The sequence below is a fragment of the Salvelinus fontinalis genome, chromosome 12, assembly GCF_029448725.1.
Source record: "Salvelinus fontinalis isolate EN_2023a chromosome 12, ASM2944872v1, whole genome shotgun sequence".
Lineage (NCBI taxonomy): Eukaryota > Metazoa > Chordata > Actinopteri > Salmoniformes > Salmonidae > Salvelinus > Salvelinus fontinalis.
Genome location: NC_074676.1, coordinates 27993263 through 28020229, shown reverse-complemented (window position 1 = coordinate 28020229; position 26967 = coordinate 27993263). Strand labels below are relative to the sequence as shown.

Genomic DNA, 26967 nt, shown 5'->3' with positions numbered 1-26967 from the left:
GAGATTAAGGGAGTGTGTTGCTGAGTAGTCACTTCCAAGGACAAGCTTTTGGACTGGTTTACATTGTGTTCTCAAGATGGATCCAAGGAATGGCTGCCAAGGTAGAGATGTAGATGAAAATAGCAATATGTGTGCACCGTCAGTAGATCAAACATTTTATTGAAGGGTCTCAGATAATTTTTTCCCTGTTGGTTTCCTTAGAGAATGGCTGGATTTGGCTTTACTAAAGGTGCAATCAGCTTGCTTTTCCCATCACAGACAACTTTAAATCCATAATCCCAGAGGTGGCCACTCCAGTACAGTACAGTATATGTGCTTACACATTTCAAACACAGTTTACAGGAGTGGAACTTCGTATCAGCCTCTTAGGAGGAAGGAAAGTGGCTTGATGAGCAGTCTGATGCTCAGCATCTTTTCAGTTGAGGGGGAAATTAACAGCTTGATTAAATGAAGTCTTAATAAGGAGTTCCTTTCCTCGGCAATGCCAGCTGCTTCAGCACCATCTGTCCCCTCCTGGAACTACATGAAAACTGGAGCCCTCCTATGCCTCAATAAAATAAACAGTGGAACCACAATAAACAATATCCCCAACCATTTATAACAATAAGCCATCCAATATAGGGACGGTAATGAAGTGTTTTTACGAGTACACACACAAAGGTCAGGGATATTCTCTGCTTAAATCTTGAGTTTTCTTTCCCAGGGATGGTGGCTAAACAAGTCTAACAGTGACGTTGTTGAGGTGGACAAGGCTCTCTACCTGATATTGTACTGTTGCTGGTCGACCAGGAAGGCCCAGTGGTAGGACACAGACAGAGGGCTGCAGTTGGTCATGGTGAGCTGGCGCTGAACCTCGGTGTGGTTCAGTACACAGCCAAAGTCCAGGGTCGCGCTTGAGAAGTGCAGATTGGGGAAGTGAACCTCTCCCCTCAGGCCCACCGTGTCCTGCTGAGGATGGTCTGAGTAGCGCACCTCCAGCACCTCCTCAGCCACCCGCGTCATACTGTCCTGGCGGTATAAGGGGTCGAAGCGCACCCACTGCTCCGTCTGCACTCCTACAGCCAGTACCAAAGTCTACCAACACAGAGACATGGACATAATATGGTAAATGCCCCTCAATACTAGGCACAGATACCCACCTAAAAAATTGAAATAATCAACCGTGTCAGATTATGTTAAGTATGAACCAAGGCTATAATCCCTGTGATGTATTGTACAAGTATTGCCTGCAGAAGGATGTACCTTAGAAGTGACACAAGTGTGATCACTATCGTGGTCAGACAGACCAAAGGGCTCAGCCAGAGTGAGCTGCAGAGAGAGTGCCAGAGACGACACATTCCTCAGGAGCAGCTTTTGGTAGAGAGGAAGCAGAGAGACACCTGGAGCCTGCAGTGGGGGCACCAACAGTCACACACACATTAGAAAAGGAAAGATAAGACTGATTGTGAAGATGAATTAAATAAGTTAAGAGTAACTACCGGTATTCAATACAGTAAACTCTAGAGACTGGGAGTCAATTGACTATAATGTCCATATAAAAGCTGCCCTGTAGTTAATAACTTCTTAAAGGTTAAGCAAAGCAGAAATAACTCAATCTATAATCTCTATCTATCACTTTCTTGTGTGGGAAACACAATTTACAGCAGGCCTTATACATCTACAATTCATTCGCAGCCTCTCTCCCTCCTCCTCTCAACTCTACTGCATTTCTTATCCCTTTATTTCTTGCTGTCTCTCCTTACCCATTCCCCCCCTCTCCCTCTCCATTCCTTCCCCCATCCCATTTCCCTCTCTCTAATTGCTTTATCCCGGAGAGCTCTGCTGCACAAGCAGCCTGTAAATCTAGAGGCAAGGCTGTCAACACATAGATGAATGGGACAGAGTCAGATAAAAGAATTCCACTGAAATAAATTATCATTTTCATTTCTGAAAGGCTGATCAGCAACAGAACCTGAAAGCAGCTTCCAGGAGATGTTAGGTATGTGTAAAAGTATGCACAGGTTCAGCATGATAAGGGGCGTTAATACAAACATTGCGATAGAGTTTGTGCTAGTGATAATAAAAGTAAAATAGGGGGGACAGGAAATCATTTAATTATGATGATAGTGGTGACGCCTCATTCTTTCTCTCATTCAGAATTCAATCATTCTGATGATATGAGATGGAGAGTGCAAAGTGCTTTTTGCTATCCCCATAGAATCCTTGAAAATAGCTTAAACCCAAGTTCATCTTCCAATAGGCATAATGTGTATTCTGGTTTAAGCATATTGCAATAAGTGGACTAATTTTGGTTTTGAGCCGAACCCCTCTGGTCAACAACTTCCTCTCCTGTCCACTGGGTCCATATATTATTGGTTACACTAACATAATCTGGGGCAAAGCTTTGTGCTCTGTCAGAACCATTGCCATCTTCACATCATAAATCAGGAACGAACTGGTGCAGAAGTATACACTATAATTTCCTTAGGAGATAATCACAATGATCCAGCTTCATGGAGCAATGGACTCCTGACACTGGAGCTGGAGAACATCGAATAAACACAATGTCTCAACAGAACTCAATCATTGATCTGCTGAACACTGAATGCCTTCAATGAACAAATGATTGATGTGAGGTCTAATGTTTCAAGCCAGTGTTTCCCATAGGATTTTTTTCAGCAGCGGTGGCAGAGTTAGTAGGGGAGATGGGTCTTCCTGCGGGGCGGCGGACGGGGTCATCCTGTGGCATACATCTATACATCTACATTATATATACAACATTTTTTACAGTGGCAGCCATGATTTAGCAGTGACGGTACGCCGCTGCTAAATGCATATAGGGGAAACACTGCAAGCATTATGAAATATGTGTCATTGGGCATGGATGGCTACACCATGACTGTAGAAACTTATGAGAAGAATTCCATGCACTAAGGCTTCAATGCACTTGCACCAATGCTTGTTTCTGCTATGTAAGGTGTGAGCAGAGAGGCAGCAAATGTGGGTGATGGGTGATTGGTGTCACACACCTTCTCCACATAGAAGCTGAGCTGCTGGGAGGAGATGTCCAGGATGGGTGAGACAAACCGACATGTGACGTCCACCGTCATGATGCGCTCCTTCCCACTCTGGTGACCTAGGATGGCGTGACACACCAGCCTCTCTCGGACCACCTTGGTTAGAAACACAGGTATTTTGTACACACATCCCATTAGCTCAAGACAACTGTAAGAATATTTTAAGATAATACACAACGCAGTGGACTAGAGGTCAATAGGGAATTAACGATCAATGGAAAAAGTTGTTTTTCAGTTCAACATCTGTTTAGAATCTGTGTAGGGGTTTCAGTCCTGGACTCATAGCTACATGTGCCAAGTTCTCATTGGTTCGAATTGTCTATACATTGAACCTGAAACAGGATACTTGGTATTTGACCATTGGCCCAATTTTACTGCAAGGAATTCTAATTGGTCAACCACAAGCTAGGGATGGGTTATAACTTACATCCTGTCTCTTTATTCTGTGGAGAATCACTGAGGACAGGGAAGAAAGAACATCTGTCATCTACTTCCCAGCATAACAATTTAGATTTTTTTCTCTTTGAATAAACCTATTTTTCTACCCCTGATTTGCTTTGGGGTCTGTGTTATTGAAGAATAACATCAACTGCTAACACAACCTTTATACCGGCAGATACAATTCTGCACTTAAGCTCAGCTTCTGACCTTGTTTAGGTATAAATGTGACATAGTTTCCTATAACTACCCAACAGAAATACAGCCCTGCCAAAGCTTTTCTGAGACATAACCACGCTCTGCTATGCCTGGGCTTTCCTGAATTACAACTCCACAATAGCCATTCAAAGATATAAGGGACCAGCAGAGGCTGCAGTGACGTGGGCTTATCTCTGGTTCTTGTTTCTTTCACTCTCCTTCTTTCAATCAATAGGCATCCCAGTAATACCCCAGAGGCGGAAGTCAACACCCAGGCCTGTGCAGTGTTACTTGGGGAAGATTCTACACCTTTATCTCTGTAGAATTCAATCTTGAACCCCCTGTGTCGTGATCTAATATGCTAGCTAAGAGTGCACTGACTGTATTTCACATGTTTGTTCAAATGTTAGCAAATGTTAATAACCAGCTGTGATTACTGTCTTCAAACACTGGTAATGCTCCACTAAATGGAACTGGTTTGGCTGAACAAACTGGAGTTCATAAAGGTATAATATGGTGAAACATAGTAGGTCTTGGGAAGAAAATTTATAATTTATTCAAAGTTCAACAACTTTAGGTGTTGAGGAAGACCATTGTCGACTCCAACGCATTTTCCCCCCATAACACAGAATGCACGATTCGCATAGATTTTCATTGAGAAGCATACCGTATGTGTATTTTGAGGGAGTGTGTATGTTTCTAGATCTCAACTGAATATCTAGGTTGTGTCTGACAGAGGAGTGTTTTCAACCATTGTCTCATGTTCCCACCTTGGGAGAGTCAGAGGAGCCCTCCAGCACCATGTCGGCAGTGTGTCCCGGGGCCAGCTCCATACGCATGGGGTGCAGGCTGAAGACTGGCCCATCTACAGGTGGGGGTACCAGGGAGCTGCGACCCTTTCCCTTCCTGGTGGTGTTGGCGGGTGGGGGAACTCTTCGGCGAAACTGGGGGTACCCCTCCGTTGTCCAGTACAGCTGGTGGGAGCGGCGACCTCGGTTGGTCACTCTAAAATGGTACTGACATGGACCAGAGCTGGGGATGAGAGGACAGAAGACAAGGTTTCAGGGGGAAAGAATAAAAAGGATTTGAATGACTGACTTGACTGAATATATAAAGTATGCACTTCCAAGTATTTCCTCACTCGTCGCTATGCCTACCTGAAATGGGCTCCCAAGTCCAGACTGGGGGCAAAAGGGCGGTTGGTGACAATAGTAGTGCCCTTGCCAGTAGCAGAGAGAGGGATGGTGTGTGTTTCACTATTCTGGATGGACAGGTGCAGCTTGTCCTGGAAATGCAGGGTGTCATCCAGGTGAGCCACTAGCCTCAGCTCCAGCTTCCCCTGGGGTGGAACCTCTCCCTCACTTGGCTCCACCCGCCACAGAGACCTGCTGCGCACCTGGAAAAATACAGTGGACTTCTGTTACATAGGTTCTAACATTTGAGGTGGTAATAGAAAAAGAATACCGTATAAAGTATGCAGTGAGCCAAAACAAATGCACGATAGATTCACTGATTAAACATCCTCAGGTTAGCCAAACATCCAGGAGGTTAGCCAAAGGCAACAACAGGCATTGAACCCTTTTATGATTAGGCCAATAGAGACGATATGTTCAATTAAACTGTATTATTGGCCCATTCTTACAGAGGGTCTGAGTGCTATAGATTGAGAAATAAAACAAGGGCAGCACACAAGAAGCAATTTGACACCTTTAGCAGAACCTTATCTGGCTCTAGAGCCATGCAGTGTTTTACAATGAGAGGCCATGTAGTAATAACATGTCCAGGCTCCCTCCAGTCTCTTCCCTACTTATACTGTCTTATCTGTGGGCCTCTTGGGAGCCTGGTGGAGGCAGAGGAAGGCTGCAGTGGGGAAGCTCACTCGTCTATCAGTTTTACAGAGAATGTGAAGCTGCTAATTGAAACAATAACAGACAGGCTGAGGTTTTATCAGATCAACGGCCCAAAAGCTGTGTTGATATAGATACAAGGATCACCCCGCTATGCTTGTTTTTCACTAATAGTCTTCCTTCTAATTCAGTTTGAGAATTGGATCTTTATCTGAAAGTACGTTTCATCTAAAGAGAAAAAGCTGAGAAACCTACTTTCCCCATCCTATTCTGCTCCATTCCAGATTTCTGATCGATTTGAATGAATTTACATTCAATAAGGAACTAATCTAAAAAGAAGACACATTAATCTTCTCTACAACCACATCTTCAGCCTTGTTCACATCACGAGATAAGCCCAAAGTGCACCAGCAGCTCTCTATATCTTAGCTATTAGCTGAAAGAGGACTAAAATCAATTCTCCATGCAGCAGCATCCTGATTGATACACATAATGCTTTAATTGGGATATTCTGACTGAATCCAGCTCTGGGACACTGGATTGGGCTTTCTGATTGATGATGCTTTATTTCACCACCACACTGGAGGCCTCATCCAACAATCTGGATGCTTCCATGGACTAAGCAGAATCATCACAATTGACTGCCATCATGACGTTTGCTTTTGAACAGCAACCAACCAAAGAACCTGAATGAGCTCAGTGTTTGCAGGGGGCTTATCTTATTTAACAAACTCGCTAGTCTACAAACTAGATAAGCAAGGGCAGTAATACTCACCTTTTTTTTTTTACAACATGCAACTTCCTTACACTGACATTGTGCAATGCACTGGATTTAATTGGAGTTTCAGTGTGTGTTCGAGTGTGGAGGAGACCTTATTGAACAGAGCATGGTCTGCTGGCGACAGAAAATCTTAATGTTACTAGCAGTCATGTAGAACCAACCGATCATTCAGACATAAACATATTCTGTCAGCCTGTAAGACAGAATGAGGGTAAATTTTTAGGAAGATGACGAGTCATAATGAACATATTCTAATAGACACTCTACACTCTTTTGGAACCCACAAAAAATGGTTATAAAAGGGTTCTTCGGCTGCCCCCATAGGAGAACCATTTTTGGTTCCAGGTAGAACCGTTTTGGGTTTCATGTTGAACCCTCTGTAGAAAGGATTGGACATGGAACACCTGCAACCAAAAATTATTATTCAAAGGGTTCTCCTATGGGGACAGCCAAAGAACCCTTTAAGGCACTACACAGCACCTTTTTTTCTAAGAGCATACACTACAGTGTATTTCATATTCACTTGCAGTTCAAAGTGGGATGTCAGCTCACTACAGATAGACCTGCAGAGAAAGGGGAGTAAACTGCCCTTGAGACAATGATCCACTACACTTCACATAGAAGACACACGCTAACCATCCATGTGAGCCTTGTGTGAATTTTGGAGTCATCTGATGTTTTTTCCACTAATTGGTCTTTTGACCAATCACATCAGATATTTTTCAGAGCTGATATGATTGGTCAAAAGACCAATTAGTGAAAGAAATATCAGAATTGGGCTGCCTGTGTAAACACAGCCTGAGCGTCATAGTTCACTTTCTCAGGCTTTATGTGGCAGAGAGATAGTGAGAGATGAGCCGCCGGTCGATACAAAGGTGATCATGGAGGGGTGTCTTCGCTGAGAGGGGGAACTGAGTGAAGAACAACCCAGCTGAAATTTCAATAATCAGATCAGACTTGCATTAGAGAGGTTTAATAAAATGTATTATTATTTTGAACCATGGCATGTCAAATGCTGCGTTTACACAGGCAGCCCAATTCTGATATTCTTTTCACTAATTGGTATTTTGACCAAACAGATCAGCTTTGAAAAAGATCTGATGTGAAAGATCTAATGTGATTGGGAAAAATATCAGAATTGGGCTGCCTGTGTAAACACAGCCAAGGAGGTTTAGAATGGAAACCACTGCAAAACTCAGTAGATTGAGCAGTATAGTGCCATCATGAACAGTCGAGAATATACTAATGACAAAGTACAAATAGAATGTATACTTTGTTTTTAAATCTTTCACATTCTTTTGCTATCCAGTATTACTTCCCACTGGGCAAAGGCTGGTTGAATCAACGTTGTTTCCATGTTATTTTAGCAAATACATTCAATGTGATGACATTGAATGAACGTGGAAAACTGATCGTTTAAAAAAAAAGTAATCAATGTAAAGGAATTTCGTATTTCTTTTCACCCAACGTTTAATCTAAATCCAATGACATGGTGACATTTTTTGTTGATTTCACATTGGATTCACGCTAGTTGACAACTCAACCAAATGTAAATCAAAACTAGATTGTGAACTGACGTCTGTGCCCAGTAGGCTGGCTCTTTGCCATGCTATCGATCGACTCCAATATAATTCTGGAAGAATCACCAACGATTGATGCTTGAAATTGCTCTGTAAAAACTCCTGCCTTATCAACACACAGCTCTGTGGCCTTGGAGGACAAAAGAGTGTTCGCACATTTCCACAGCACTGCACTTTAAGGATTTAAGCGCAATCCAAGATACCATGTGTGTGTGTGTGTGTGTGTGTGTGTGTGTGTGTGTGTGTGTGTGTGTGTGTGTGTGTGTGTGTGTGTGTGTGTGTGTGTGTGTGTGTGTGTGTGTGTGTGTGTGTGTGTGTGTGTGTGTGTGTGTGTGTGTGTGTAGACTACAGTACTAGAAGGCCCCAGCATAGCAGAGTTCCAATCAAAAAAGAGGCATCAAACAGAAATAGAGACAGAGCAAACACTATACTCAGTGGATTCATTAGTAACACAATGTAAAGTATGTGTAATAGAACAAACCCACATTACTGTGTAAAACATCTTAAGGCGAGAGTAAACAAAGCCCCATCTATCGCAAAAAGTCTGCAGAATTAATGAATTGAAGACGAAATTCTGATTGTTATGTTTCTAATTTGTGCCTATTGGTAAAGACTATGAAGATTCAGGAAGACAGATGTAACATGGTAATAAAGGAAGGGCCATGGAGCAAATGTAAAAGTCTGATGAGTTGCTATTGGGATTAGATTGCACTGGCAGCCTGATATCTAGAAAGCTAACAAAGCATTGAACCCATTAACTAATTAATTACACACTGAATTAGGTTAGAAATGAATCAGAGGCAGCATGTAGCAGAAAATGAGCAGAGGGAAACAGAGCCAACGGTTAAAGGGAGAGAGAATTTACCCTTGTTAAGTTTGACCCACCATTTGAGCCACAAAGCGTGCTGGTATCGGGGACTGGTTTGCGAGCTGCAGTGTTCTGGAGACATCGGTCAGAACTGGTATGCTGCCAAAGGCCACCTCTGTTGTCATCACATGGACTACCGGACCCTCCCCAATGCAGGACAGTTGCAGGTTCTATGGAATTACAAGAAATTAGAGGGACCAGGGGTATAAATGCAAGGCTACACACACACACACACACACACACACACACACACACACACACACACACACACACACACACACACACACACACACACACACACACACACACACACACACACACACACACACACACACACACACACACACACATAATCTCACCAGAGGAGGCTCCTTCTTCCCAAATATAGCAATCTGTGCAGTTTGTTGAAGCCTGCCAACAGTCTTAGCCCGCAGAGCCAGGGGGATGTCCACAGCACTGTGGGGCTGAATGACCCCTCGTGGGTGGGCACTGGAGTAGAGCAGAGACGGGTACTCCTCATACTCCTGAAGAGAGGGATCACAAACACAGTGTTAGAGAAATGCCTGAAGCACTGAAACACCCACACAGTAAGTGGCCTGATAAACTTGTCTGTCAAAGACAATAGAATGGCCCCTTGGCAGTGATCAAGGGATGCCAAGCATCGAGCAAAGACAAATGGATGGTGGAGAGACCAGCAAGTCAGAGACACTGAAACATTATAAAAAAAACAGTAACACTTCAAATCTAACCTGGAACAGAAGGCCATAGCATGCAGGCAGGTCACTGTCATTAGTAAGCTTCACTGACTGCTCGTAAGAGTAACTCAGGAAACATCTCTGGAACTGTAGTACTGGGGTATCCAGAAGAACATTTGGTATGACACACCTACGGACACAGACATTTACCCAAGCTTAATACACCACTCACCTTTTAGGTTACACACATATTGGCCTGCACAGTAGAATAATTATCCCTATGTGCTTACAGCTCTACATTGATGTGTTGAGGTTATGAAGTAGTTCTCTATGAGGGGTCTCTGACATTGAAATGAATGAAAGGACTATTAATCATCTGCTCTGAATGAGGAGTCCCCCCCCCCCGATCATAAATCAGGACATTATTGTAGCTAAGGGGTTGTGTTTAGACCCTGGATCTAGACCTCTAACCTGGCATTGATCGGTAGGGCCAGCACATCCTCCCCAACCCCTTGTACGTCCACTACTAGAGCCAGACTGTAGCGCTGAACACTGTTGGAGCACAGGGTCACCTACAGATGGAGGTACACAGCAGACATACTGGTTAAACAGTCAAACATAACCATGACATAACCATGGCACCTCTACTGTGCTTGTTTGGCAAATCAGGTTCTCCCCAAAGAATGTAAGAGAGGCGCTGCTCCACCTTGTGGACTGGCTGCACCACTATGTCAAAAAAAAAAGAAGTACTTATGTGTTATCATATAAGACCACTTTTTGCTCTAGATGGCAGGAAATGGCAGTTACAGGTGTTCATAAACTTCCTCCCTCTGGGCCTTCCCCCGGCCGTACTCAGCAGCACCACCTTCTTCAAAAATCTGGGGGAGAACCCTGCAAATATATTTACAGTTTACACTACTTTTTTAATTTGCAATAATTTGCAATCATGTTCCTTTTGTTTTTTCTTTACACTTCTTGACATATATTACTATATTACATACAGTAGAACCCTACTAAGCTACTTTCATCAGAGAAAGTAGAGTAGACTGCATGGTCAAAGGTGCCTGTATATGGGGAGAAACAGTTATCTCTGCACCATCCATCCATGAGTAACTTCCTATACTTTGAAAGGTTAGCCATGGCCCATTTCCTGGTCTAGGTGATGAAGATTATCTCCCTCCAGCACATTTGACTTCCCCTGACCTCTTCTACATACATTATTCTGGTCTTGTAAGAGATCTCATTAGAGCCCCGGAGTGCCACTGTGCTGTCACTAGGCTGGAGAGCAGAGCAGCGTGCTGCAGACAGCCAAAGGGAGGGCGGCAGACAGGAGACACCCTATACAAAGCACCATAGACAGCTGCACAGATTCCCTGATATGACCACTGCAGGGCTGCTGACAGCTAAAAGTGATGGGAAAAGACCAAACAGTCTCCCATTGATAGGAAAAAAACAGCGTATGACACTCAGTAACCAGAGGCAGCCAGAGCAGGCTGATGTAAAAATCAGAGCTCTGCAGAGCCACAAAGAGAAAGGCAGCTTCCCCAGGCATTTATCTGCAACAGATTTTTTTTATATTCAACTTCTCCACAGGATGATTACAATTACGCTCTGCCCCCCTCAGGGGCTATCATTGATTAAATCCGTTTCGATTAGGGGTAATTAATCGAATGATTAGTTTATTCTAAATCTCAAATGAAAAACCTACAGAATACACTTTAGCACTAATTGGAAAGCTAGCTGACTCAGCATGACCCAACAGCACCACAATTAATAACATAATTAAATGGTACTCTTCTACAGTGAGTACATAAGCAAATTTTCATTGGAATAATGTTTGATTACTTTCTGGTAATGCTCCCTGCTCCTCTAACACACCTGGATGTCAACCAGTCCCTGAGGACGCACGGTTCCTGAGTTGGGTGTCAGGGTGAACTCAATGGGCCGGTCTGGTACAGTACTGGAGCTCCACTCTGTCCTACTCAGGTCTGACACCTGGGAGACACTGGTGATGCTGGAAGGGCCACTGCCATCCCCTGGAACCCTCAGCCCAAAGTTGATAGGAACCAGAGAAGTATTGTTCAGACTGCAGGTCAGTGTGTGAGGGAAACCTGGAGGAAAGGAAGGATAAGGAATGAAACACAGAGCAAGCAATGTTACAGTTCTAAGGGTTAGTGCAGAGATAATTCCAAACACTGTTATTTGATATACAGCTGCAATGCCACAGGGCAACTCATAATCAAAGACTTTGATTTATCTGTAAGGTTTTAAAATGTATGGTTTGTGTGGGGAAAATGGCCACACAAATAACCACTGAGATTAAAAAAGTGTCATAGCATACTTAAATATTATCTGTCTGCGAAGACCTTTGCTGTTATTGATCACAAGAAAAATGTGCATTCTACCGTGGCTGATAGTGTATTAGTCTCATTCTACAGTAAGCCATTTGTAAGCCATGCACATCCATGATGCATTGCAGGCAGAGTATTGAGTGGACCATAAAAATGTAGGAGAGATAGGCCTGCTCAAAATACATCCAATGCCAATCAACTTGGACAATTTTTGGAAGGGTCAAATAGTGAGTAAGACCTAGTTTAGGAGATCCAAAATGACAACTTTGCAGTGAAGAGTGGGAGTAAATGTGTGCAGTAATTGTTGCAAGAAGGTATAGTGTGCCAATACTGTTTGTATGGGACTATTACTGCAAAACAATACACATTGCCAATTATAAACTGGGTGGTTAGAGCCCTGAATGCTGATTGGTTGAAAGCCGTAGTATATCAGACCATATACCACGAGCATGACAAAACCTTTATTTTTACAGCTCCAATTACGTTGGTAACCAGTTTATAATAGCAATAACGCACCTCGAGGGTTTGTGATATATGGCCAATATAACACAGTTAAGGGCTGTGTCCTAGCACTCCGCGTTGCGTCGTGTGTAAGAACAGCCCTTAGCCGTGGTATATTGGCCATCTACCACACCCCCTCGGGCCTTATTGCTTAATTATACACTGAGTGTACAAAACAGTAGAACGCTTTTGACACCTTTTAGAGTCCATAACTGACGAATTGAAGCTGTTCTGAGGGCAAAAGGAGGTGCAACTCAATATTAGGAAGGTGTTCCTAATGTTTTGTACACTCAGTGTATATTGTGGGCTACATCTATTTCGTAGACTTGCAGTAATGGTTGTTTATTTGCGTCTGTCATTCATTGTTATGCTTGTGCTTTATACTGTAAATACAAAGCAGTAGGTATTATCAGTGTGTCTCAAATGCACTGTTTGATAAATCTGCCCCCAAGCCTAACACAAGCATCTAGCGTGAGTAACAGGCATCATCAATGAGGATTAATGAAAAACAAACCATAGCTTAACTCACCAAAGGACACATCCCCAAAGTTGAGCTCTGAAACGCTGAAGTGAAAAGTGGGGCCTATTACGCAACCCCTACAAGAGATAAAAGAGACAGGAAATACAGAATAAATTTGTGCTGACCAGCAAGCATGAAGGTCGCTGGGCAATGCATAATAATTACACTGGGTTGGGCAAATATAGAGCAACTGAAGAAAAAACAAGATCAGTCAATTTCTTGGATGACAGCGTGGAAGGGTAATTCTGTAATTTAAACACAATGTTAAGGGAGTCATTTACTCAAACCTAGAGTGTAAAAATGTGCTAATCAAACATGTAAGTCAGGGATAGCAAGTATTCAAGCATTCAGGAAACGAAGCATTCGGTGGATTAATGTAGGTCATTTGTTTCAGAAAAGTAGTTTTAGAAAAGTATTGCTGGGTCATTCTCACGAAACTGTAATTTTTCATGAAATTTCCTCTTGGATCACTGAGATTAGGATCTGTAGTAATTTATTTAATAATTATTATTATTATGTTTTTTGATCAGATATGATGTATTTTACCACAATTTCCACAAATACCGTAACAATGCAAAAATTCTCATTACCACAACAGTTTTCAAAGTCTAATGAAAAGACCTAAGTTAAACATAACTCTGAAAATAAAAATATTTACAAATAAATTATTAACATTTATTTTGTAATTTATCTCATTACCTTAAACACATAACCTTTTTAGAATATTTTTTTGTCATAATCACTTGTGTATGCATGTTATTTATGAATTTTATTTATGCACACATATTTGGATAAAGAACAAAAATCACACTATCCGATTAGGCCAAAATTGCTAAATTAAAGTTGAATTTTTCTCAATATTTCCTAAATATTGGTGCATTACGGTAATGATAAGCAGGTTTCGGAGATGAGACTACATGTTTTGATAATGAGTGTTGCATAGTTTAGCAAAATTTTACTGATCTCTATCAGAGATTCAGTAAGCCAACAAATCATCAAAGTGTGCCATTTGTTAATACTAAAATCACTGATCTTAATGCAATTTACTAAAATACCCCTTATTTCAGTATAAGTCATGTAAGTACATGCACGTACAGTATTTTCAAAAGTCAAAAGTAGACTAAAACGTAACAAAGTGACAAAAAAAATATTCAAGGTCTTTACAGGTAATATTGGTGTATCAGTACGTGGATATTTATGGTTGTAAGGAATTTTATATACATTTCTGGATTAAATGGGTTCCTATGGGCAAAAAGCATAACACAATATGCCTATAAAGTACCTACTGTAAATACGTGAGATATGGACCAACATTTTTCTTGGGATATCAAACAACAACAGTATTTTTAGGCTCCCGAGTGGAGCAGCAGTCTAAGGCACTGCATCTCAGTGCTAGAGGCATTAATACAGACCCTGGTTCAATCCTGGGTTGTATCACAACCGGCTGTGATCGGGGCCCGCCATAGGGCGATGCACAATAGGCCCAGCGTTGTCTGGGTTAGGGGAGGGTTTGGCCGGGGTAGGCCGTCATAGTAAAATAAGAATTTGTTCTTAACTGACTTTCCTAGTTAAATAAATTAAAATTAAAAATACACTGAGTGTACAAAACATTAGGAATGCCTGCTCTTTCCATGACCTAGACTGACCAGGTGAAAGCTATGATCCCTTACTGATGTCACTTGTTAACTCCACTTCAATCAGTGTAGATAAAGGGGAGGAGACAGGTTAAAGAATGATTTTTAAGCCTTGAGACAATTGATACATTGATTGTGTATGTGTGCCATTCAGGGGGTGAATGGGCAGGACAATATTTAAGTGCCTTTGAACGGGGTATGGTAGTAGGTGCCAGGCGCACTGGTTTGAGTGTGCCAAAAACTGCAACGCTGCTGGGTTTTTCACAGTCGTTGCTGCTGGGTTTTTCACACTCCTGTGTGTATCAAGAATGGTCCACCACCCAAAGAACATCCAGCCAACTCGACACAACTGTGGGAAGCATTAGAGTCAACATGGGCCAGCATCCCTGTAGAACACTTTTGTAGAGTCCATGCCCTGACAAATTGAGGCTGTTCTGAGGGTAAAAGGGAGTGCAACTCAATATTAGGTAGGTGTTCCTAATGTTTGTACACTCAGTGTACTTAAGTGTGAAAACAGGTACACATGTCACAATGGGGGATATCCTCCTTTAAGTAGTGGGGCTACTCTTCGCTGAAACACAAATTGCAGATTGTGGCTTAAAGTAAGTTAAATGGGGTTTATACATCCCATATTTCTTGACAAACCCTACTTAGTCAAATAACTTGTTTTATAAAAAACCTATACAATAGGTATAAGTGGTCCTAGTAAATAAATAAAGTTACCAGCACAGCACACCCATTGACTATACATCACAATTAGCATATTATCAATACAGAAATGAAGGTTCTCATTACCAAAACGGACCTAAAAATGGCGCGGTAATGAGAGGACCTTAGCTTAATCTGCAAGTAATAGGAGACAGCTGTAATGAGTGAGCAAGCAATTGACCACATCACTAAGCCCATTCATACTCTCCATGTTGGTAAGGTAATGGTTCTCTGACTTTTTCCCAATTTGAGCTTTTTAGACATTTTGGTCATGAGAAAGCACAGTGGGGTAAAGGGGGTGTTTGAGAATAAGAACATCATTTTGAAGGCATTTAAGCAAATAAATTAACTTAACTTGTGCTCATCTAAGGACTACTCCTTTAGGTATTCTAGAGTGTAAATGATTTCCCTATAACACATGGTATATTTGGACAGTAGAATTCAATGGCTATAGTTAATTCTTACACGTTCTGTGTTTGAGCTGCTTTTGAAAGCAAAAGTCGAATTGAAAACGTTATTGGCATTGTTGAATTCGATGTTCATCGTGGCAAGCTAGGACTGATGATTTGGTTAACCAAGTCTGTTTGTTTGGTTACCTTAGCAACTACTGTAGCTATCTAGTAAACTTGCTAGCTACTTCAGTGGATGTTGAACACATTTCTACCGGCAAACGGCAAATGTGTTCAATTATAGCCATTGTAAAAAAGGGATAATCAACTCGGGGCTATAAGCGTTCTATGGAAAATAATGATCCGTGGAAGGTCAATTCTACTCCACTAGCGTGTCGTGGAACACACCTTCCACGTCATTAATGATGTTCCATAGAATGCATAACAGCTCGTTTATTATCCGTTACATATGTTTTGTTTTATTCAAATAAGTTATGTAAAATTGTATAAAATGATCCGAGAATTTAATCCGAACAAATTTCGGTAATGAGAATTTGGCGTGAAGATTTTCTAAATTCTGGCGAAAATGTCAAATCTACTTAAAATTAGACAATTTGCCAAACACTAGACATCTTAGTCTTTAGAATGATAGGTGATTTTTGCAGATGCTTCATGGTTTTGTAACTCAATTTGCTACAGACATGTTTAAAACTGGTTTCATGAGAATCACCCAGCTGCTGGGGTATGGGGTGATATATGTCTGGACATGCTCGCCAATGCTTTATCTACCACAGTGGTGATGTACTGTACAGACCCTAACAAGACAATGATGGAGAGGTTGAGGACTGTGCTGGGATGGATGAGAGGGGTGATAGGGCAAGTGTTACCTAAACGTGAGGCTGATAGGCTGTGGGTTTCGCCCCACAGTGAAGATGAACTCCTCAGAGAAGACCCCCAGGGTGCTGGAGGAGAAGCAGACCTCCATGGCTTGGCAGGCCCCAGGGGGAACCATCCCCTCAGTAGGGCTGAAGGAGAAACACTGGCCAAACCCTGAGCTGGGAGGCACCAGCTTGAAGGTGGCCTCGATGAGCCCATTATTAGACAGAAGCACCTGAGAAGAAAGTGCATGGATGGATAGTGGAGTCAAATCAGGTTTAAACAGGGAGAGGAGACATTTGTAGGGAAAACCAAACTATGTAAATGTAGAATTTGATTAACCAAGCACTGTTTTCTGTGTGTTCATATTCTCACTTTTTTATTTAGCCTAATCAGAATTCATGTGTATTGTGACTGCAGTGTATATTCCATGGTCTTATCTATACTTGTTTGCTGGCTTTGGAAAGCTAGCAATACGCTAACAATGAATGATCCAACAGTCTTGTTCTGTGGGAACCAGTTTCACAGGGCTTTACAGCAAGGCTGCCATGAATGCCCTAAAAACAAAAGGGGCTGACTGGGTAGGCATACCTTAAAATATTATAATTATTTAAAGAGAGCCTGCCATGTGCTGTTCTATTATAAGACTAACAGTTATTTATTTATTTATTTTATTTCACCTTTATTTAACCAGGTAGGCAAATTGAGAACACGTTCTCATTTACAATTGCGACCTGGCCAATTATAACAATTATACTTAAATGACTCAATTACTCAAAAGTTTGGGTAACTGCAGACTACCAGCAGCAATAATGTGATGTATTTTGATGTGAGACACATCTTATTACAGGGGATAATCACAGTGCTGTTATTTCTAGTACATCTCTATTTCCTGTCTAACTATTCTGCACCTCCAACAGCTGGGACCTTGCACATTATGAGTCTCATTTGTTGGGAGGGCTGATAATCTGGAACAAAGGTGTAGAACAAAACTCTGTAACTCTCATTCAGTGTAAGTGTAGAAAGATTTGTGTCTTAGCTTTGTTTAATATTGTTAGTACATCTCCTAACTAAGGTTAAGTACCTCATAGCTGTGTTTAGAGCCAATAAAGATGGTACCCATGTCAAGGAGGTCAAAGTTGAATTGTAATTTGGGGCCTAACCCCTCCCCCTTTATCCGTAGTGGTAGGCGAGACTCACGGCCTAATGTGGATAACGAAGAGCACAAAGGCAGAGAATACAAAGACGGAATTAAATAAACAAACTGAATATATGTAAACAAATGAGCATGAATCAAGCACATCTGCAGAACACAGGTGTGTAATGAAAACATCTAGACATACTGTACATACATACTTTGCCCTTTAGGCAAAAATCAACTCTCTATGACTTGTGTTATTGAGGTCACCACCTGCCCATGAAACTCTGTCAGTCATGGAAATTAATGGAAATCTGACCTCCGGGCACCGGAAATATAGATGGATACCAAATGCAAATCAACCAACAACTGCTTTGTCAGTTCGAGAGGATAGAATTATAATTGTGAACTAACACATGTTTTTTGCCTTATGGCTTGTAGGCTATATGATTCGACTATAATACCAGAAAACACTTTTCACAAAATGCATAAAAAGAATACATTTTCAGGCCTTGTCACTTTTGATCAAATCCAAGGTGGGGCTTTCTCATCAATGCACCATTTTATTTCTGTTCATCATACTTCTGTTTGTAACATCAAACACAACTTAGCTAATACTGTAGTAAATCCATGAGCCCTCTCTCTGATCTAATGACATCAAACTTCACCTGTGATGTCGCAATAGACCGTCTGTTGATAAATCTTTGCCTCCTGTGGTTTGAAAATTATGTTGACCTCTGAGGTGGTGTTTGGCCAAATGTCCCCCTCCTGCAGGTAACACAAAGGCAACAGAGGAGGCAACTTTAAACAATGTGCATCTTACAGTAGCAACACGATAACTGAAATCCCGCTGGAGGAGAAAGTGGTACAGTCCATCATGTGAAATGTATCAAGACAGTGTAGAGTAGCTAAGTTATATACTTTTGATATATAATTAAAAATGATATATCATAATACTTCCCCTTATACACTTGTGATTCTGCAAGAGCAAAGACAACTCAACACTGATGAAAGATATGTATAAAGCTTCTGTCCAAATTATAGTGTCTGTCAAAAAGATAAAGTCATCAAGTGGAAAATAAAAGCAGCTGAGTGATAATGAATGTAGAACTTATTAGTTAGAAAGACACTAATGCAATCATAATCAGCAGAGCTCTGGAGAGCAGAAGGAAAAGTTTGCCTAAGGGTAACGGTGGGGTTCTGGCCTCACTGTGCTGACGGAGCACAGCTCTTCAAGGTGCTTTACAGAATATTTGGGTGCAGAATTTGTCCTTGGAAAGCAATGCTTTTTAGGATGCCTTGCTTTTTTTTGGGGGGGGGGGGGGGGGGGGGGTGGAGTTTGTTTTCCCCTCTGTTTTCCATCTCTCTGACAGTGAGGAATCAAGGTCAAATGATTGTGAGAGTTCCCTTAGGACCTAGTGTGCTTAACAGATGCCTAGGGCGAGTTGGGTTTCGTCAGGATGGATGAGAGAATGAGTGGCTGTCTCCCCAGGGGCATCTCAGCCCATTGGTCAGACTCCGAGACAGCAGGTAAAATCAGGTTAGAGGCTAATTAGATCCACGTGGCCATGCCTCTGACTCAGCAGGCAGTCTCCCACAGTGTTTGGGAACACTGATACTTCTCACACACACAAGAACACATGGCCCCTCATAAGTGCATTTCCACAAACACAAATGGGGTTGAAGAATATGAAATGAAATATAGGAATATTCATGGGACTTCTATAGCTGCTGTGGAGCAGTGACTCACTGCTAGGTGGCAGAATTATAAGCAGAGAATTTTAAATGTGCTTTAAAGGCTGCAGTTTGTCTTCCACCACAGCTGAGTAATCCACAGAGCCAGATCTGTCACTGTCACCTGAGGCTGGAGCCAGGCAATGGAAAAACAAAGCCCTACGCTGCAGACACCACACTGGGTTATAGTGGTTGGTACAGAATACTAGTACAGGGTGTGGTATAATAAAGTGCATCCATTAATTTAGTGTATAACATTTCCTTAGGCATTGCAATGCAAACCAATGATTATTGAGGATTTTGGCATGCAAGTTGGCATGGCTACTGCTGTATAAGAAAATATGATGATATTTGAGAAAACTGTGCCTTCAATGCACTGCACTTCGTGACTCAACACATACTGTAGGTTTACTAGAGGAAGAGGAGGATCACCAGGAGTGATTATATCATGTAATTCATCTTTTGTTTGACTGTATGTGTGCACAAAGTCCCGTATGACAGGAAAATTGGACTCTACAGTGTATAACAAAACATTTGCTATCAGTACACAGTAAATGCCCCTCCCTCCACCCCCACTCTACATCACACACCAGAGGTTCCACTGTGATGTAGTTGTCTGAGAAGGACAGACGTTCCTCCTTCAGCTGCCTGCGTCGGTCCTGGAAGGTGCGTGAGAGCAGGGAGAGACGGTCACGTAGAGTGGGGTCTGCGTCACACTCTGTCAGGAACTGATCCATGTCATCCTCCTCCTCCCGCTGCAGTTCGGAACAGAACCTAGAGCAGAGCAGAGATACACAGAGAGAGCGAGAGTGGGGGATGAGGTGGGGGATGAGGACAGAGAAGCATCTGAACAGGCTACATAAAACAGGATTGATCTGGACTGATCCTCAAGCTTAACTGATGATCCATTAGCTAAGGGTCACTTCAGATGTTTGTTAACAGAAAATCAATGTCTGTTGATGTGTTGATCATGTTTATATTATGTACATCATGGAGATGAGCATGAACAGACATCCTACCTTAGCTTCTGCTGCTCTTCCTCCTCTTTAGTGGCCAGGCTCTTCCACTGGTAGTGGACTAGAGTATCACTCCTGTTCACTATGGAGACTGAACGTTGGTTGGCCATAGAGATGTAGGTTTTCTCCACTATGACAGAGTTCCTGTCCAGCCTCACATTCACGTCTGCAGACGCTCCATACAGACTGATGCCAATATCCTCCCCTTAAGAGAAACAACAAAGCCCAGACACAAACAGCAACTGAATTATTCAAGAGCACTGTAGCTGTCCAATATATTTATAGAAAGTCAAAAGTACATGTGGGTAGTTCTAAAATACAGGCTTTTCTATACAGCCTATTATTTTTCAGGACTTTATGGCAAAGCCCCAAATGTTATGCTATAGGCTAGTCAGCGTGCTATTATTGGTCGGTGCTTCATAATTGGTCATGGAGATAGCGCTGTTGGATTAGCATGACATGTAGACTATACTGTCTGAGCCATCCACAACAATAACAGAGTCTCTCTGGGACCCAGTGACATTAGACAAGTCACATGGTTCCCACCGGAGCAGCCAACAGAATGAAAAAAAAAATACAATGCAAAATCATTGCATAAATCAGCATGTGTAATATGTAAATACCTCTAGCTTTTTGTTTGGCTAGTTTGGTTACATTCAAAGCAGAGCTATGGTGCTTTAGCAGAGATCCTGACCTGACCCTAATGAGTGAACCGAGCAAAAATTTTACCCAAAATGAAATAGGCTGGTATTCAAATTGCATCCTGAGTTTTAAACAGGCAGTAAGCACCAGGCAGCCATCAAACTTCATTAAGCAAAAACATGGTTCATGCTAAATTCAGAGTAATACACCACAAGTAAACACAATGTGACGCTGTGGATCATTACCCAATAAGGTGTATTATTCTAACATTTCTTCCACAACGGTATAGTCGTACATTACATTATTCATATTTTCATCAAAACTTTTACAGAATGCTTAAATCAATTCAATCTGACCTCAGAAGACGGTCTAATATCCCAGTTGCTTTAACCGGCAGAATATCTATTTTTAAAATGAATATATTGCCACAGAATAATTTCTGTAGTTCTATGCTTCCCTTGTCTCCTCTTTCTGGCTATAGGGATACAATCCATAGTGTGGTTTCAAAATGCATATGGTTATATATATGGCAAGGTAAGCAACCCCGGATAAAATTAACAAACTTAGAATGAGGGAGAGATGTAGGAGGACTTTAAATTGTATTTCCAGGAACTAGCATTTTGTCCCATCCTAATTTGCTTTAGACATGATTCTTCCACTCTATGGCTGAGTATAGAGATAAAAATGGTGTATCTTATGCCCTTGGAAGAGATGGTCTACACTGATACTGTATATCCCTGAAACAATGTAAACTACGCTTTGGTCCTGTTATTGCTCACACAATTTTTATGTGGCGCAAGATTGAAAAACAATGTAACTGGGAATCAAAATGGCATGCCTTGCGATCTGGAGGGCAGCCTTTTCCATCCCCCCAGTGGTCCAAATTTGGAATCCTTACCCATGCATATATCATGGACAGTAACGGTTTGAGAACATTCTAAGATTTGAAAAACACATACACATTAACAGGCAACTTCTTTTTTCTATATTTACAACTTAGGTCAGCTATGCTGGCATATGGATTCCCTTGGGAAACCCAACTACCAAACCATCCAGTGTTGGTATTTATAAATAAATTATCTGGGCTCCCAAAAGGACTGCGCTCTATAATATATAAACAACTTTTGGAAAGCTCATATTCTGAGCTAGCCATTAAAAAAGTATGGTCCACAGAACTAAGTGAATCTGAACAACCCTTTAACTGGAACAAAATATGGAAAAATATAACCTTGGCATCCTGTAAACCGAACCATCAACTTTGTTTTGTTAACAGACTGTAAAAGCAAGGAAAAGTTGAGGATGAAATTGGCCCAAACTCCCAACTGTTCACTCTGTCCCCTAAATCAGATGGGCACATTCCTTCATATGATGTGGAAGTGCCCTGCAGCTAAAATGCTTACGGGACAAAGTAACAAAATTCATTACGAAGTGCAAATGTAAATATTCAATGCGTTGCATCTACAAAGTTAATTAACGATGATAGCTTCTTAAATCTCTCAATCAATCAGAGATGATTACTGCTGGCAGGCATAACTGCTGCAAAAAAAAGATCTTGGCCCTTAGAGGGCAATCGCCCCACTCTCTCCCAATTTGCCAGTAGATACAGTTACTATTAGAAGTTAAAAGGTTTGAATTATAGACAGCAAGAATTAATGCTAGTCAAGGAACAATTGAAGCCAGGACAAATACGCTTGACTCCGTAAAGAATACTCTCAGCTAAAGCCCAACACATACAAATAAACAATCCATGAAGACCAGCACATACATACAAACAACATTTTTCATTTTTTTTTTCTTTCTTTTCTTTCAGGCCCACACTGTCACTGTGGTTTTCCTATCTCTGATTCCACAAAAGCAAATGTGAGTAAATAATTCAGGAAGTGAAACATAAATAACAAGCAGTCTAAACGTTTTCCAATAAGTAGCTTGATACTGGGTAGCCTGTGTACCTTTCGCTAAAATTATACTCCTTGCCTCTCCTTGTCATTGCGAAATAGACTGGCCTTCCGGCAATCTTCAAATAACATTCTATCATTAATGAGTTCTAGGATATCAGAGTATGTGATCCTGATTCGATAACCTATCATCCAATCACAATGTTTATGCAAATACACTGTATATACACTACCGGTCAACAGTTTTATAACACCTACTCATTCAAGGGTTTTTCTTTATTTTTACTATTTTCTACATTGGAGAATAACAGTGAAGACATCACAACTATGAAATAACACATATGGAATCATGTAGTAACATTCCAGGTGACTACCTCATGAAGCAGGTTGAGGGAATGCCAAGAGATTCTTCAAATAGACAACTTTTCCTTGATGAAAGCTTTGCACATTCTTGGAATTCTCTCAACCAGCGGTAGTGAGGTAGTCACCTGGAATGCATTTCAGTTAACAGGTGTGCCTTCTAAAAAGTTAATTTGTGGAATTTCTTTCCTTGTTTAATGCGTTTGAGCCAATCAGTTGTGTTGTGACACGGTGGGGGGGGGGTATACAGAAGATAGCCCCATTTGGTAAAAGACCAAGTCCATATGGCAAGAACAGCTCAAATAAGCAAAGAAAAATTACAATCCATCATTACCTTAAGAAATTAAGGTCAGTCAACACAGAACATTTCAAGAACTTTGAAAGTTTCTTCAACTGCAGTCGCAAAAACCATCAAGCGCTATGATGAAACTGTCTCTCATGAGGACCGCCACAGGAATGGAAGACCCAGAGTTACCTCTGCTGCAGAAGATAAGTTCATTAGAGTTACCAGCCTCAAAAACTGCAGCCCAAATAAATGCTTCACAGAGTTCAAGTAACATACACATCTCAACATCAACTGTTCAGAGGAGACTGTGTGAATCAGGCCTTCATGGTCAAATTGCTGCAAAGAAACCACTACTAAAGGACACAAATAAGAAGAAGAGACTTCCTTGGGCCAAGAAACATGAGCAATGGACATTAGACCGGTGGAAATTTGTCCTTTGGTCTGGAGTCCAAATTTGAGATTTTTGGTTCCAACCGTTGTGTCTTTGTGAGACGCGGTGTGGGTGAGCGGATGATCTCCATGTGTATTTCCCACCGTAAAGCATGGAGGAAGAGGTGTTATGGTGTAGGGGTGCTTTGCTGGTGACACTGTCTGTGATTTATTTAGAATTCAAGGCACACTTAACAAGCATGGCTACCAAAGCATTCTGCAGCGATACGCCATCCCATCTGGTTTGCGCTTCGTGGAACTATCATTTGTTTTTCAACAGGACAATGACCCAAGTGATGAAGTGCTGCATCAGATGATCTGGCCTACACAATCCCCCGACCTCAACCAAATTGAGATGGCTTGGGATGAGTCGGACCGCAGAGCGAAGGAAAAGGAGCCAACAAGCGCTCAGCATATGTGGGAACTTCTTCAAGACTGTTGGAAAAGCATTCCAGATGAAGCTGGTTGAGAGAATGCCAAGCGTGTGCAAAGCTGTCATCAAGGCAAAGGGTGGCTATTTGAAAAATCTCAAATATAAAATATATTTTGATTTGTTTAATGCTTTTTTGGTTACTACATGATTCCATATGTGTTATTTCATAGTTTTGATGTCTTCACTATTATTCTGCAATGTAGAAAATAGTAAAAATAAAGAAAACCCCTTGAATGAGTAGATGTTCTAAAACTGTTGACCGGTAGTGTATATGTATATATAGACGCTACAAGCTTGGAGCACCTGTATTTGTGGAGTTTCTCTCATTCTTCTATGCAGGACATCTCAAGCTGTCAGGTTGGATGGGGAGCACCGCTGCACAGCTATTTTTCGGTCTCTCAAGAAATGTTTGATCAGGTTCAAGTCCAGGCTCTGCGCTGGGCCACTCAAGGAAATTCAGAAACTACTACTGCGTTGTCTTGGCTGTGTGCTTAGGGTCATTGTCCTGTTGGAAGGTGAACCTTCGCCCCAGTATGAGGTCCTGAGCGCTCTGGAGCAGGTTTTCATCAAGGATCTCACTTTACTTTGCTCCGTTCATCTTTCCCTCGATCCTTACCAGTCTCCCAGTTCCTGCCACTGAAAAATATCCCCACAGCATGATGTTGCTACAACTGTGCTTCACCGTAGGGATGGTGCCAGGTTTCCTCCAGATGTGACGCTTGGCAATCAAGCTAAAGAGTTCAATCTTGGTTGCATCAGACCAGAGAATATTTTTTTCTCATGGTCTGAGAGTCTTTAGGTGCCTTTTGGAAAACTCCAAGCGGGCTGTCATGTGCCTTTTACTGAAGAGTGGCTTCCGTCTGGCCACTCCACCATAAAAGCCTGATCGGTGTAGTGCTGCTGAGATGGTTGTCCTTCTGGAAGGTTCTCCCATCTCCACAAAGGAACTCTAGAGCTCTGTCAGAGTGACCATTGTGTTCTTGGTCACCACCCTGCAGTCTCTTTGGCAAATGACAGGAGTGGCAAGGAGTGTTAGCTAAAAAGACTGGTACCCAGGCTAGCCTGTTACTACAGTAGGCCTAAATCCAATGCTGGAAAACAGTCGGTCTCTATCAAATAAGTATGTATACAGTACTCAACCTCTTCAAAGGATTAGTCAAAGAAAGATAGATGCACTTAAACCATTATATAGGCCTCCTGTAACTATACATCCTTTATTAGGGATGTGGATTAGGCTATACAGTACTGTACAATAATCACATTATAACAAAATCACTTCAAAGACCTTACTATAAAGGATTGGCTTGACAGTATGTCTCTTAAATAGGTGTTGCAGACAGAGTCAAAGTAAATAAATCTTCATCAAAGTAAAATGAAGTACAAAATCAAGGGAAATAAGCTTTTTCTTTAAGACATGAATGTCACAACCTCATAAATCTATCCACTTTTCCTTTTATCCACCGATTTCTCTTGTGGAACACCCAAGTAGACCTATTACAGTGGTGTGACTGTGATATCTCGGTGAACGGCACTCTTTTGGGACCAAGGAACAAGCAAGGTGGGTGAGCATGCTCGCTAAGGTAGTTGCTGCCCAGTTAAAGTACCTAATGTTGTCTCAGGAGGAACCGTAGATGATTAGCAGCATCACCAAAGCAAAGATATACTTAAAACCAGCACATATTAATGACGACAAGCCTGTCATGTGCAATAAAGCTGTAAGATGTGTCCTACAAAAAAGAAAGAATAGAAAATAGGGGAAAATGGAGGGACCATAATTATCGCTGAGATCCTGATGCTATGACAACGGTTGATGGGCAAGAAAAATGTGCCTCTCTCCCCCACTGGTCGGGCAAATATCATGCTTTCCTCATCTAATTTCCTCAAGAGATTCATTCTGCACGGCCATCAGTTTCCAGGCTACGCATAGGACATTTTAACCTCAGCCGATACTACTGTTGGAAGTTCTCCCTTTGATTGCCCATGCTGCATTTGACAGGAGCCTTGAGCCCTCAGTGAAAAGCTCTTGAAAAAATTCTGAAGATTCTGCTGAAGTGCTGCTGGTGAGGAGAGGGTGAGCAGAGCAAAGGGGTTAGGTTTATGGTTAGGGATACAATTAGGATTAGGGTTAGAATTATGGTTTGTGGTTAGGTTTAGGGTAAGGAGTTAGGGATTTGGCGTTAAGGATACTAAAACAGACGTGTGTGTGTGTGTATGTGTGCTCATGCGATTTCCTAAAAGAATGCAGATAGTCAAGGCAGAGGCAGAGTCTAGGGTAAACTCGCCAAGGAACTGTCTCTTTGCTCCTAAATACGACAGCAGTGTAACGTCCTGACCAGAGTTCTTATGTGTTTTGCTTGTTTAGTGTTGGTCAGGACGTGAGCTGGGTGGGAATTCTATGTTGTGTGTCTAGTTCGTCTGTTTCTATGTTCAGCCTGATATGGTTCTCAATCAAAGACAGCTGTCAATCGTTGTCCCTGATTGAGAATCATATATAGGTGGCTTGTTTTGTGTTGGGGATTGTGGGTGGTTGTTTCCTGTCTCTGTGTTTGTGTTCTGCACCAGCTAGGACTGTGACGGTATGTTCTTTTGTTA

General features: G+C 41.7%; 1 protein-coding gene across 2 annotated transcripts in view; it reads right to left on the bottom strand.

The window, feature by feature from the left end:
• hydin (HYDIN axonemal central pair apparatus protein) overlaps positions 1-26967 on the bottom strand; it is a 75651-nt gene that overhangs the window by 31986 nt on the left and 16698 nt on the right. For both annotated transcript variants that reach the window (XM_055940244.1, XM_055940245.1), the window contains exons 8-23: positions 20334-20535; positions 19905-20088; positions 18249-18348; positions 17527-17645; positions 16454-16677; positions 12845-12912; positions 11342-11574; positions 9935-10035; positions 9518-9653; positions 9128-9292; positions 8786-8938; positions 4850-5088; positions 4463-4724; positions 3009-3152; positions 1243-1386; positions 761-1074 (exon numbers count right to left, since the gene is read on the bottom strand). In XM_055940244.1, the coding sequence (XP_055796219.1) occupies positions 761-1074; positions 1243-1386; positions 3009-3152; positions 4463-4724; positions 4850-5088; positions 8786-8938; positions 9128-9292; positions 9518-9653; positions 9935-10035; positions 11342-11574; positions 12845-12912; positions 16454-16677; positions 17527-17645; positions 18249-18348; positions 19905-20088; positions 20334-20535 (2788 nt within the window). The remainder of the gene's footprint in view (positions 1-760; positions 1075-1242; positions 1387-3008; positions 3153-4462; positions 4725-4849; positions 5089-8785; positions 8939-9127; positions 9293-9517; positions 9654-9934; positions 10036-11341; positions 11575-12844; positions 12913-16453; positions 16678-17526; positions 17646-18248; positions 18349-19904; positions 20089-20333; positions 20536-26967) is intronic.